Below are 12,868 nucleotides of genomic sequence, written 5' to 3'. Positions count from 1 at the left end.
ATCAAAATGAATTAGTGGAGGACACTGCTCATTCAGTCCCTTGTTCTGGTTATTTTTGGAAATGTTTTCCTTCCTGTTTCATTCCCCTAATTACTGTTCAGCTTTGACATTCTAAGGAGACATCTGTAAAATGGTGAGCGGCTAGAGTCAGATGTGGGCTGTCTTGCAGTCACATAATGGAAAAAAAATGTACGAAAATTGGAACTTAGAATAAAAAAATTACACATGCTGTGCAGCTGTATTGGAAAGATCATTAGGAAGCTTAAATACTAAATACTTCAAATCTCACACACTTAGACTGGCTTCAGTCAAGCTCCATCTGGTAGAGAGGCAACAGATGGAAACATTTTGCTGGGACTCTGTGCTGCTCTCAAAAGCCTCACCTCGCACTCAAACTTCCTCGTCAGCGTGCAAGAGACGGAGCATCCCAGTTGACTGCCTTACAGTGCCCCGTATTTGTGTTTATGCTTGTTGGGCCTTGCACATTTTATTATTTCACTGGTTATGGCGATTGCATTTAACTAAAACCCTGGTAGTACATCTTTGTTGCCAAAAAAATTGAATATTGTTTGCACCGAACAGACTCCAGATGTTAGGTCTCCCTGTATGTCCTGCTGTGTCTTGTGGACCCTTGGCTCGGAGGTCGTTCCTCCCAGGAGACTTGCTGCAGGACCTCGGAGGAGCGCCGGCTGGCTGAAGGCATCTGCCTCGTGCACCTTTGTGAACACGCTTGCGAGGAGGGAAACTTCAAAGCGGAAAGTGCTGGACAAAAGTGCTGAAACAGTAACACCACCTCTAAAGAAAATGTACCTAGGTGTGAGCCTCTGGTGTTTCAGCAAGTAGCAACTGTTGCTTGCAATGTAAGTAATTGGTACAGTGGATCTTTGAAGTGAAAGCTGCTAAATCACTGGAGACCCCTCTTAGCTTTGATTTCCTCCCCGCCTCCACAGGAGGGAGGAATCAATGTGATTTGCCCGAGGCCACGCTGCAGGCTTGGATTCTGCTTGATGGGTCAGCCCCTGTAAAAGGAGGTTGGTATTTGTTGTCACTTAGAGTAGGTGTCCTTCACTCCACTCCGTGCTCTGTGGTGAGGTGAAGGGTGGCAATCCTAGAAGGCCTGTGTCATCAAGAGGCGAGTTCAGAAGAATACCCGGTTGGTGGCAACAGTGTGAGCTGACCAAATGGGATGTTTCTGAGTTACTTGCCAAACTACCTTAGAAGAGAGTGAGTAAGCCCTTCTGTGCAGGCGTTGGATAAAACCTACTTGCAGCCTCCCTGCATCGAGTGTTGGTGCCTGGGTCAGTCTCTGCTGGACCCGCACACGGAGGCTTCTCTGATCTTCTGCTCTCACAGTGAGCGGGCTGGAGGCTGCCAGAGGAGCAGCCGTGCTGACTGGAGTGAGTAGCACCAAGCGGTGCTACTCAGGTAGCTGAATACCGAGTATTCAGCACTGCCTCAGGTACCGATCTTGTGGCTGAAAGGAAAACATCAGCTCCCAAACGTGGGAGGAACAGGGGAGGGAAATATCCCTGGGTTGTCTGCTATTTGATTTAATCATGCTCTCCAATTGCGTAACGTGGACCCACAGGCCAGGCCGCAGGAATGTGTGTTTGTGTGCTACTCCTGCTTAGTTACTGCTCCGCGAAAAACACAGCCACAGGCTCGGTGATGGGCTTTGTCACAGCACCACTTGGTGGCACTGCACCTAACGCAGACGAGCAGCCGGCTCTTGCGAGCAGTGGTAAGAAATTACAGGTGCTGTGAGCACAGCAAAACACTTCCCTACTTGCAGGCTCTGGATGGGACATCTACACGAGTCTGTGCATCCCAGGGATAATCGCCGGTCAGTTAGCTTCGGCGTCTCCTTAGAGCTGGTGCTGCAGAGGCAGCTTGCTGCTATCGTGGCCTTCTGTTTAATACTCCATCCTCAGAGACTTCAAAAGAAAATGGGTAGTAAAGACATTTCTTGAGTATAAATTTGACTGTCTAAGAAAAATGCATTGCTAAGTTGGGAACAAACAGTCCTGCTTTGTGTATTATTAAGGCTTAGTATTTGTCTAGTGACCTAGCTTCTCCATGAGCTGCCCCACAAAAAGGGATGCCAGAAATGTCTACACTTGCTCCCGGGCAGCTGGGACTGGAGCAATGCAAACGGTATTATTAGCAGCGAGGAACTGTGTGGTACGTTCCCAGATGCAGGTACACTTAGAGCTGAATTTGCCCACGTCTGAGAAGCTTCTTGACTGGGGTCTTTGCTTCAGGTCCAGCAAGGAGCTTCTTTTGAGGCTCCATTTTTCCACCATGGTTGGATCATGCTTATTTATGGCTTACCTACTATTGCTAGGAGTGCAATAGGACCAAATCAGCAAGGGATGTTAGTCTAGCGATTTCTTGATGACAATCTGGGTTCGAAAAAATCTGGCTTTTAGCAAGAAATGGAATATTATCATTATCCATCATTAAAATACACTTCATGGCTACCTGGTTTATGTGGGGCATTGCTTGGGATTCAAGGCTGCAGCTGGTGTAACCCTTACTGTGAGAGTTTTTGGTAGCTTCCTTCTCTGCTGAACAGTATGGCCAAATTCAAAGCATCTGCTCAGACTCATAGTCATTTTCAGGGATTAATTTGCAATTCCGAGTTTGGCCAGACTTTAATATTAAAGTGTCATTTTGCGGTCTCTGCAGTGGCCAGTGCTGTTCCTTGTACGACCACTGAAGTTCCCTCCCTGTGCACAACAAAGAGCACTTGGCAGCGCTGTCACGCTTCTGCAGCCTCTGACCACCAAGCACAATATCATCTTGGCCAGGGCCAAGTTTCAGGTGATTCATCCAAGTGCTTTTGAGCTATTATTTCAGCTTTTGAAAAGTCCACCTTCACTTAGCTTAGCTGGAAGCACACTTGTTATAGTTAGAAAAATAACTGGCACAGACATTTAATAAAGAAAACTAATACAGAAAGTTACCTTTGAGGTGGCTGGCTAGAGCAGAGTGTCTCAGTAAACTGGATGAGCAGGTATTTTCTTTCCTGTTGTCATGTACCGTACAAAGTCTCCCTGATGCTAGCTGGCTTCACCAGCATGTATTTGCTTTCATTTCTGAGTGTCATTATTTCCTGGTCTTTTTCCTTTTAAGTACGTACCACAAGTATTTCAGTTATTTTCTTGTATTTACCTGCTAATATCAGAAATGCTTTGAAGCACCTGTGGTAACTGAAAAGTTTCTGCAATGGGTTTGAATTGATCTGATAAGAAAAAGTACGATTAACTTGTTTAACCACATCTCCTTTTCAAAGGCTACGCAGCTGGAGTCTGTACTTACAAACATCCTCTACGAGCATTCCCCAGTTCCAGAAAGAAGTGTGAAACTTCATTTACTCTGTTTACTCCGATGCTTTGCTTCATGTGTGAACACATCGGTGTAGTCCTATGCACCTATATACACTCAGCATTTTAACAGAATTATTTCATGTGTGAGCTGCGTGGTGGTTTGAATGTCCTACATACTTTCAATGGTCTAGGACTTCTGTGTTGCAAGGGTTACACCAGGAGTTAAGTATCTTGCCACAACCAATTACACCTTCTCACTTTCCTTCAGCAGCAGTTGTCACTGGGCTCTGCTACAAACAGGCTCCTGGAGCACATGGCCCTGTGGGGCAGCACTTTTAGTATTTCCCAAGTGTCTTCCTAACAACTAGCAAGTAATAAAGCCCCTGGAGAAGCAGAAGAAGGTAAACAGTACTAATAAAACTAACACCACCATGAAATGTCTAATATAGCTATGCTCAGGCTCTGGTTCTATGATGCTGAGGCTGAAGATGCTTGACAAAAGCTAATCAGCAGGGAAATACCTGTTCCACAGCTCAACTCATGGAACTATGAGTTAGAGAAGCAGCATAATGGGAAAATATCAGGACTAAGTGAAAGCAAAACAAATAAGGACCTTGTGTAGGAAGAAAGGGTCTTGGGGTGGTATTTGATATTAAAAAAACCACCTGTGATGAGTACAGTAAGACTCCTATACTTCACAGTCTTTCTGGAGTCCTTGCATTTATGAAGTAGCTCCTTTGTCTTGTTAAGCATTGTACTTAACTTTCATCTTACTGCTGAGTGACATGATGATCTCTAACATCATCCTGTGACAGCAAGGCACGAGCAGCATCAGCACTGATAGCAACAATATTATAAAGTTTGCCTACAGATATTTGTACAAACTTACTTGATCTGAAATATGTGTAAACAAACTATAGCAGCAGAACAAAATTCATTTTGCCGTAAAGAATTTTCTCTTTCAAGCAGAACAGTGTCCTCCTTCCAATATTGTGTACCTCATACAGGCACTGTCAGGCCAGTGAAACCTTTGGGTGGTCTCTTCCTATCAGTTGGAGTTGGCTTTTACTCAGGATCCTTAAGGATCTGGCTGAGAACTTGCTAAGTGGCACATGATGGGAAATACAGTTTTAGCATCACAAGGCACCAGTAAAAAAATCAGTGTCCCCCACTGTACATCAGTCACTGAACAGTCTAAGTGTACATCTCCTCTAGTTTATGTAGTCTTTTGTCGTGTAGCTAGAAATGGGCATTTCTAGCTACTTGGCTACTTACCGTGCTCCTATTTCAAACTCTACAGTGGACTGTCTATTTTTTTATCCACCTGTGATAAACAGAAGCAACAATACTGGTTCTGTGTTGTGAAAACCAACCTGGAATATATAAAATAAAGAGAAAATGGCTATAGCCAGAGAATCCAGTTTAATAGGCTGCTATACAGGAAGACTTTGTTCTATGATACATTCTGGAAATAGTTTTCAAATGTTACTTACAGATACTGTATAAAATAGATACCAGTTTTATTGATTATACATCAAGATTCTTTGATAATTTAACCTGCTATTAAGTAATATATAAGATGTGTGATGGAAGGTGAGCAACACTTTACAGGACAATCTAAATCTAATAAATAGATCTGTATCTCACCAGATTGAGCCACTGCTGTGCCATCCTCAGACTACAGAGCAACCACAAACTCACACACGCTGGTACATCTGCGTATAGTATAATAGAAGATGAAAATCCCATTCCTCAAGCAGCTCCTCTTCCTTGCACGACTTTTTGGCTTTGGTCTGTACAGTAATACTGTGTGTGCTTGTTTGGTCCATGCAAAGCTATGAACAGTGTCTCGTTAAGAAAAAAACAGAATTTAAATTGAAGAGGTATAGTTTCAGTTAATTTAGGATTAAAATGAAGTATCTCTCTGATCACAGAAAGGTTTGTACCTGCTCTTTCTGTGCGTCTGTTTGAACAGGGGGGAGGAAGTAGCTGCTTAAGTGTTTTAAGCAACACACTTCTTGGTGTCCAGACTCTACAAAGGAACTCTGTTAGCTGAAGAGGTTAGCAAGGATTGTACTTCTGTTACAGCATGTGTCTGGGAAAATGCAGGCCAGAGGGAAAAAAAAACAAGATCTGAAACTGGCACTTCTTTACCCACAGGCTTATCACACCATTAAGAACACTTTCACTCTGGAATATACAACATGGCAGCTGGGTTAGAACTGCAAACTGCATGTTTTCTATTGTCACAGGAATCAATAGCATACTTGGAAAAAAAAATGCTGCTGTTTCGCTGAATTGCAAGCAGTGTGCACATATGCCAGTTTTACAGAGAGATTTCCCATTAAAACAAACGTCAACAAAAACAGACCACGGGAAACAAACTGCATATTTAGTAAAATACCATTGGCACCACTTGCCAAAACGTACGATGCTGTAGTTTTACAGTCCTGACAGAGGAGAGGGTGTGATCTTCACTCAAACATTTCGTAATGGCGCGTTTGCCTTACACGGGGTATCATATCGATAAGCAACCTGCAGGGGAAAGCACGAGAGTGTTGATGCAGAGACACAGGAAAGCCCTGGAACTGGGGTGTTCCCTTTACTTATAAATATTAATTTATTCTATGCATTAAAAAGAACTCGGATGTAGTAACAGCCTTATCTTGCTTTCCCTTGATCAGAATGAATTCTGCCCCACAATTGATTCTCCCCAAAAGGGAGTGTAAAACAAAGTGTGTGGAGAGGGGCTCTCCTTCAGGAAGCTTGGACACAGGGCTGCATGGAGAAATGGAAATGCACAGCAGCAGTCACTGTAGCTGGAGAAGCCACGGAGGGATTAGTGGGGAAGGCACTGTTGTAGCAACCTGTTTCACACCAGGCTGCTGTAAGAAGGTAGCTAACAGTAGAGGAGAATTATGGTAGTTTCACAAACTGTAAAATCAGGTAGTTGCCAAAACAGAATTTGGTTTTAGCCTTCATTGTGTCTCGGTGAGACAATGGCTGAGCACACTGTCAAGCAGACTGATGGCATGTATGTAGCATGAGTTTCAGTGGCTGTACAAAATGTTTCTGATGCTGTTTGGTATGTTTAAATAAATACTTTTGTAGGGATTTGCCTCTACGCTTTTCCAGAACAGTTAGTTTTACAATGGAAATAGTGATTATAGTGATTTTTCCAAGAATGGTATTCCCCATTAAAATGTTAATTTAATTTTCCAAGTTTAAAAAAACCCACACAGCTTCCAGATGACGGCTTACTGCAGCCTGGCCAAGGTCTGCTTCTCAACAGGCACGATTCCAATTAACTAAAATGCTACGTCTTCCCCTTTCTCTTATGGCAGAAAGGGGGATAAAACACAAAACCCTTAGTGAGATTCCATGCAGCCAAGGGAAATCATGGCAGCAATGAAGCGCATGGCAGAGCTTCATTTGATTTTATTCTATTTCTGGTGTTGTGAATCAAGAAAGCATCTTAAAATTACATAGAAACAACTTTTGAAACACAACTGGCTAACCTTCGGTTCAGAAGTTACTATAGGGTAGGGCTAGGATGGAAATCACTAGCAAGATCATTCTCTAAACTTGGGCACCTTACCTTTAACCTAGACTTTCTTTGGAAAAAAAAAGCAGTGCTTAGAAATGTGCCATAAAAGCAACAGGGACTAATTTTATCCAAGATTTGTGGTTATTTTTTATATATTTCAAACCTTGTATTTCCAAATTCAGGTATACAAAAGTCTTCTAAAATTATTCCAATTTCTTTTTAAGCCCTGGCTTCTTTCCAGCTGATGTGAGACACGTAATCTTTTATCCCTTTCCACACGCTCTGCTTCAGTATCGGCAGCTAGTCTCATAAATTCCAGTGACTGATTTTACTGGAGTTATATAAGCCTTTAAGAACTATGGCTTATTACATTAAACAGACAGCCCATCTGCTGTACATACTGAAATACCTGCTAGCAGGAGATACTCACTTGATTCCATAGGCAAATATTGTAAGTCCAATTAAAACTCCTATACTGCCATCCAGATACCAGACAGAAGAATTGTGTTTAAAAACTTCTGCACTAAGAAGGATGGAAAATCCCATTATTCCACCTACAAGAGAGTTGAAACCTAGAAGGGGAAAAAAAAAATAATTAAAAGAAGAACCAAATCTCAAGTAATTTGCTTTAACCATCTCGCCTAAGAAGAGGTAATCTGTAGGGAGACGAGGCCTTCTTGTGCCAGTGCCAGTGCCAGCAGAGAGGAGCGCAGACCCTTGGGAGAGGTTACACAGTGGCACCTACGCACTCTTGCACTGCATGAAGGAGGCGGCGGTGCAATTCGTTCACACGCGGTTAGCCAGAGGTCTTTGCCACGCTTCATTTCAACAAACCAAACACGGAATAGTTGGTGTCTGACCAGTGTTTAAGAACTCTGCCATTTGTCCTGGCTGATATAAATAACTTTACATTAATTTCCCTGTCCCGTGTGTCTTGATTTGGTCAGTCCTGATTTTTTCATTCTCTGTTTAGTTCCAAATCCCAATTCTAGCTGCTGTTTATTTCATAGGGCTTTCACTTCTTGATGCTAATTTTCCAAACAGCAAGATGCCTTCAAAATACTGGCCCTGCTCCATGTTAACTCTGACAGTCAAGCACTTATCTCTCCTGTAGCTTATTGTCACGAACGAAGCACCTTTGGGCTGTAGAAGAGGGGCTGGCTGGCTGCAGCCCTGAGTATGACTGCTGTAGCCCAGTTGTCTTCCACAGAACCTCTTCATAATCTATGTACCATTGCTGCATGTGCAATATCCCTGGTTACAACTTCAAAGGCCACTTCGTAAGGTACCCAAAGGCTCTCACTTTCTCTGAAAAGGAGCAAACTGGAGTCCAGTATACCTAAGCAGCTCATGAAAAGGAAAATGGTTTTGCACAGTAACGTCTCAAAGACCTTCTCTTGAAGCTTTTTACCCCATTCCATATATTTATTTACATGTATTTGGCACTACAGCTTAGAGCTGCATATACTGCTGAATGCATTAGGGAAGACATGCAGGATAATTCTAGGAATGTTTTCCATTTATGCCTTAGACATATGACAGGAGCTTCATATCAATTATTCACAATTTTTATGAACATCCTTTTAGATTCCTCTTTCTGTTTTAAACCCATTCTCTTTGTCTCCAATATTGTCCCTTCGAAATTCTCTCACAGCTTTTGAAATAATTAATGCCATTTTCCTTCAACTCTTGATTGGTTATTGTTTTGGGTTTTTTTTTTTCTTTTTTTAAGTCATTCCTTGTGTTCATTTTTTTCCCCCCAAATTCCCTTTTTCTGATTTTTTTTCCCCCTCAATAACCCAAAAGACATCACTGTTGTTCTACAAAAAAACTGTCACTGACAATGCATTCATTTGGTAGATACATATACCATTTAACCTAGTTAACAAATGAAAAAATCAAACTTGAAATATTCTATATTGTTTGGTGAGTCAACTCTAGCCAGCTGCTGCTTAGAGTAGTTAATCAGGTTTTTTTTTCCAATTCCCCATGACTGCCAAGAACCACGTACCTGACACTTACTCCTGAACGCCTCCTTTGATCCAGACCTCTCACAGCCAGTCCTTACCTAAATCATGTCAAGTCTTTCTGAAAGATGTAGCTAAAAATTGACCTTTCCTAGGTATCTCTATAGCTGAAATACTTGTATAAGCCATTCATATTGTGATTAAGATTCACCAGATCCCTATAGTAGGTACTTAAATGCAAAGGAAACCCTGGCACAGAAAAGCACGTGTTACTTCGCAAGTCTGTGGCAGAACGGGGCATACAAAGGCTTCAGGCTTCCAGCCCTACAAAGAAAAGGGGTGGGGGGTTTTTTTGGACTGTGGCAGTGCATGCTACAACTGGCATCACAGGCGTTGCATGCAAATGCCTGATTATTGGATTAATTATACCAGGATAGTTAAACCAATATAGACACAACTACTCTGTCACCACTCTAGTCTAGAAGAATCCTTTTTTATTCCCAGGCAATATAACTTTTACTGCTAATACATGTTGATGAAGTATATATATTGTGTGTATACAGAAAGAATATTAAGTATAAGTTAATTAACTATAAATCTAAACCAGTGTTACTTCCCCTGCTCCAGCTTAAGTCAGAATCCCTCATCACAATATGCAAAGGGCAGGAATAATGTATTTTCTTGCCATTATTGGCTGATGGTTCCAAACGATCTAAAAGCTACTTACAAAGAAAATTGTTTTCTCTTCCGGACTGTCATTCAGTCAAACCTTTCTTTGCTGATGTGGCAGGAAATCATGTAATGGCTGCAGGTATTAATCCAGACACCATGTTCTGTGCGTAAGGCTAGCACAGGAAAAAACAGGTGGCTAAATCTGGGAAGGAAACAGGTATCTAAAACCTACGGGAAAGTTGGCTGACATCACCTAACTGTCACATAGCTGCTTTGTCCTCCGAGATGTTACAAAATTCAAGATAGGAAATGGCTGGTTTTATTATCCAAAAGGCCATGAGCTTTTGCTATAAACAAATGGTACAAATAACATTTTGCCTTATTAGGATTCACATATTTAGGCTTTAAAGAGATATTGTTGTCAAGCCCTACTCTAAAACAAAATCATTCTTTAAAAAAAATCTTTAATAGAGGTTGACATGTATGAGAGAGAATTTGCTGTTTTGAAAATAAACCTATTTTTCAGGAATAAAAATGTATGCTCTTGTTACTCAAAACAGTTTGTTGGTCTACAGCCAGTGATCACAGGAGGTAAATTAGCAGGAAACAGAAAACTAAAAAAAGATATGCAAGGGAGTGCTAAATCTGTCTCAGCTGCTGAATCACACTGTCTCCTCCTGATTGCTAATAAATCAAGTATATATGTAAATATATCTTGTGAAAGAAGATATTTAGCCACACATGGTAAGATCAGCCTCCTACATTTTCTAAAGTAGTTCTGAAGGAGAGAAAAGAGATAAAAACCAGACCGAGGTAATTGTATACTTCATTCCCTAATTTTTTTAATCAAAGAATGAGCAATCTCCAGCTCAGAAGCAATATAATTAGCACGAGGATGTAATTATGGGGGAAGAGATTTCTGTGTCATACAGGAGACCAATTCAGAGCTACAGCTATTCAGGAATTTTTCAGCTAATATTTTGTCTGAAAAAACAGCTCTGTTTCAAAAACAAGCTACATTTTTTTTTAACGGGAGAGTTAATCTTTGCCTGCCCAGGCACAGTTCTGAAACAGTCGATGTGTCCCACTTACACTCTGACAGCGAAGGAAGTCAGACTCACTGGTCTGTAGTTCCCAGGATCCTTTCCAGAATCCTTTTTGCAGGTTGGAGATCTTTTAGTTTCAAAATATCTAGGGTGGCAGAGTCCATAGTAAAGAATAAGATGACTGAACAACGTGGCCTGTTGGGAGAGAATCACAAATGCAGGGAGGTGGTAGCTTAGTCGTAGCCCCTGCACTGCTGTTTTGATTCCTTTTCTGTTTATGTTGTATTTAAAATATAAATACTCATAAAGTATTTATAGAAGTGGGATGATATAAAATATAAATACTCATGTGTTATCACACATCACAAAAAAAATGTTGAGTATGTTTAAATTACTTAGAATAAAGCAATTGTATGTATCCCTAGAGTAAGCTGAAAATCGGATTTCCTTAAAGTGAAATCTTCAGTGGAGTAAAATAATTTATGTACCACAATCCATGAATCATTAACACCCTACTGTGTATGTTTACAGGGTATTTAAAACTGTCCTGTGCTTGCAGATAAAAACTGGTAGAGATTTGTAGGGCGCTGTGAAATCTCCACCATCACTGGGGCCTCACTTGTTTGCAGAGTAGATCCCTGTGGCTTTCTGAAGATTCACAAGCTTGAGCCTTGCCAGTAAGAGCTGTATCTGGACCTACTTTTAAAACACGCCTTTAAACGTACCTTTAAAGACAGCAACAGTCAGGTGCTACACAGCTGAGCCAACCGAGTAGTGGCAGTGAGGTTTTCTAAGGATATAGTGGACAAGAGTCACCTTGTGCCAAACTCCAGCAGGGCCAGAGGAGTGTAGGGCAGTGGGCAGGCAAAGGCTTTGTTTTACACGCGCGATGCTCCACCAGCTCTACTGAGTGGCAGGAAAAGCACTACGGTGGCAAATTAAGTCCACAGGGGGGTACGTATGAATGATGGTTGTGATTCCTGCTCAAGGCAGGGCGGCATTTTCTGCAACAGACTTGCGTCGTTTTAACTGTAGGGATGAAATTGTTTACCAGGCATAGGCAGCGAGGATAGATGCGACTTAACCAAAGCTATATCAATCAGTGTCATATCCCCCCTCTGTAGTCTAATCTCTGACTAATACACACCTAATTCATTATATGCTCTACCTCTAACTCTCTATTATTGCTTACTATCCACACATTAACTGTTTGACTTCCACCAGACATACCCATTTCAGCTGAAGTATCTATGCAAGAGACTAGTGGTACCACAGACTGTTCTGGGTTTTGGGGTTTTTTCCATTTCCCAGTGGCCGCCTTATTTCAATGCTCTTTCACAGTTGCCCTCATGTGGGGGTCACTCATACCCTCTGTGTCTACAACATTCCCTGGAAAAGTCTATAAATGCAGCAGGATCAACTTCACACTCACCATCAGTTATCAGCGCTCTGCTTGTAAGGACCTTTCCCAGCATAAATTTGATTACTGCCAAGACAGTGCAAAGGATTCCGCTTAAAATGGAGACACTATACAGAAAATCATCCTGAAAGAAAAGATGTCAGACATTAGTATGTCTTCTGGTCGTGCCCCACATATTAAATGACAAATAGTACTAGTTACTGTGCAATTATTTGTGCCACTGAAGTATACAACCTGAGAAAAAGATTCCCCAAGTTAAAATTTTCACAACAGGTAGTGCTTATTTTGCTTATATTGCCATCTGTAATTGCTTTTGCAAACATAATTATTCCAAGCAACAAATTTTGAATTGACCCAAACTCCTCAGAATCAGGAGGTTATATACCTGCAGGGCTGACTGCAGACTGCCTAGTAGTCTAATGTCTAACACAGTCAGTAATGAAGTCCTCACGTGCAGGATAAAGGCTTGAGAGTAAAGTTCCACTTACCAGACCCTTTGTTGATTTGTCGTGTGAGAAATAACCATTTTACATTATTTCTGATTCTGCGCTTGCTTTGGTTTTGTTTCATTTCCTTCTTCTAAGGTAAAGTCTGGTCCAAGCTACATCCGTAAGAGTTTTGATACTGATGTGCAAAGTCACATTTAGTTCTTTCTTAGAAAACAAATTTTCCATGGACTTTCATTTCACAGCTACAGAAATATCCACATTGCTTAATCTGAATGTATAATATGAGCTCCCTGGGCTCCCTCAACACAAAGCTACGTATCTATATAGGGCAAATAAAGAGTAACTAATTGTTTAACGTACATTGTCTAAAAGGTCACCTGGAGGCACCTACCTCTTTCTCCTGACTATGTGGTGTTTGGCTGGGGTGGGAGGAAACAC

The 12,868-nt window shown here is 41.5% G+C and overlaps 1 protein-coding gene across 1 annotated transcript in view; it reads right to left on the bottom strand.

The window, feature by feature from the left end:
• Window positions 1-5,803: 5,803 nt before the first annotated feature.
• Window positions 5,804-12,868, bottom strand: part of TMEM163 (transmembrane protein 163) — a 100,126-nt gene continuing 93,061 nt past the window's right edge. The window contains exons 6-8 of the mRNA XM_072873924.1: window positions 11,994-12,105; window positions 7,307-7,448; window positions 5,804-5,864 (exon numbers count right to left, since the gene is read on the bottom strand). Of these exons, the coding sequence (XP_072730025.1) occupies window positions 5,804-5,864; window positions 7,307-7,448; window positions 11,994-12,105 (315 nt within the window). The remainder of the gene's footprint in view (window positions 5,865-7,306; window positions 7,449-11,993; window positions 12,106-12,868) is intronic.

The sequence above is a fragment of the Ciconia boyciana genome, chromosome 10 (assembly GCF_034638445.1).
Source record: "Ciconia boyciana chromosome 10, ASM3463844v1, whole genome shotgun sequence".
Taxonomy (NCBI): domain Eukaryota; kingdom Metazoa; phylum Chordata; class Aves; order Ciconiiformes; family Ciconiidae; genus Ciconia; species Ciconia boyciana.
The sequence above is the reverse complement of the archived record's forward strand: the minus strand, read 5'-3'. Positions and strand labels throughout refer to the sequence as shown.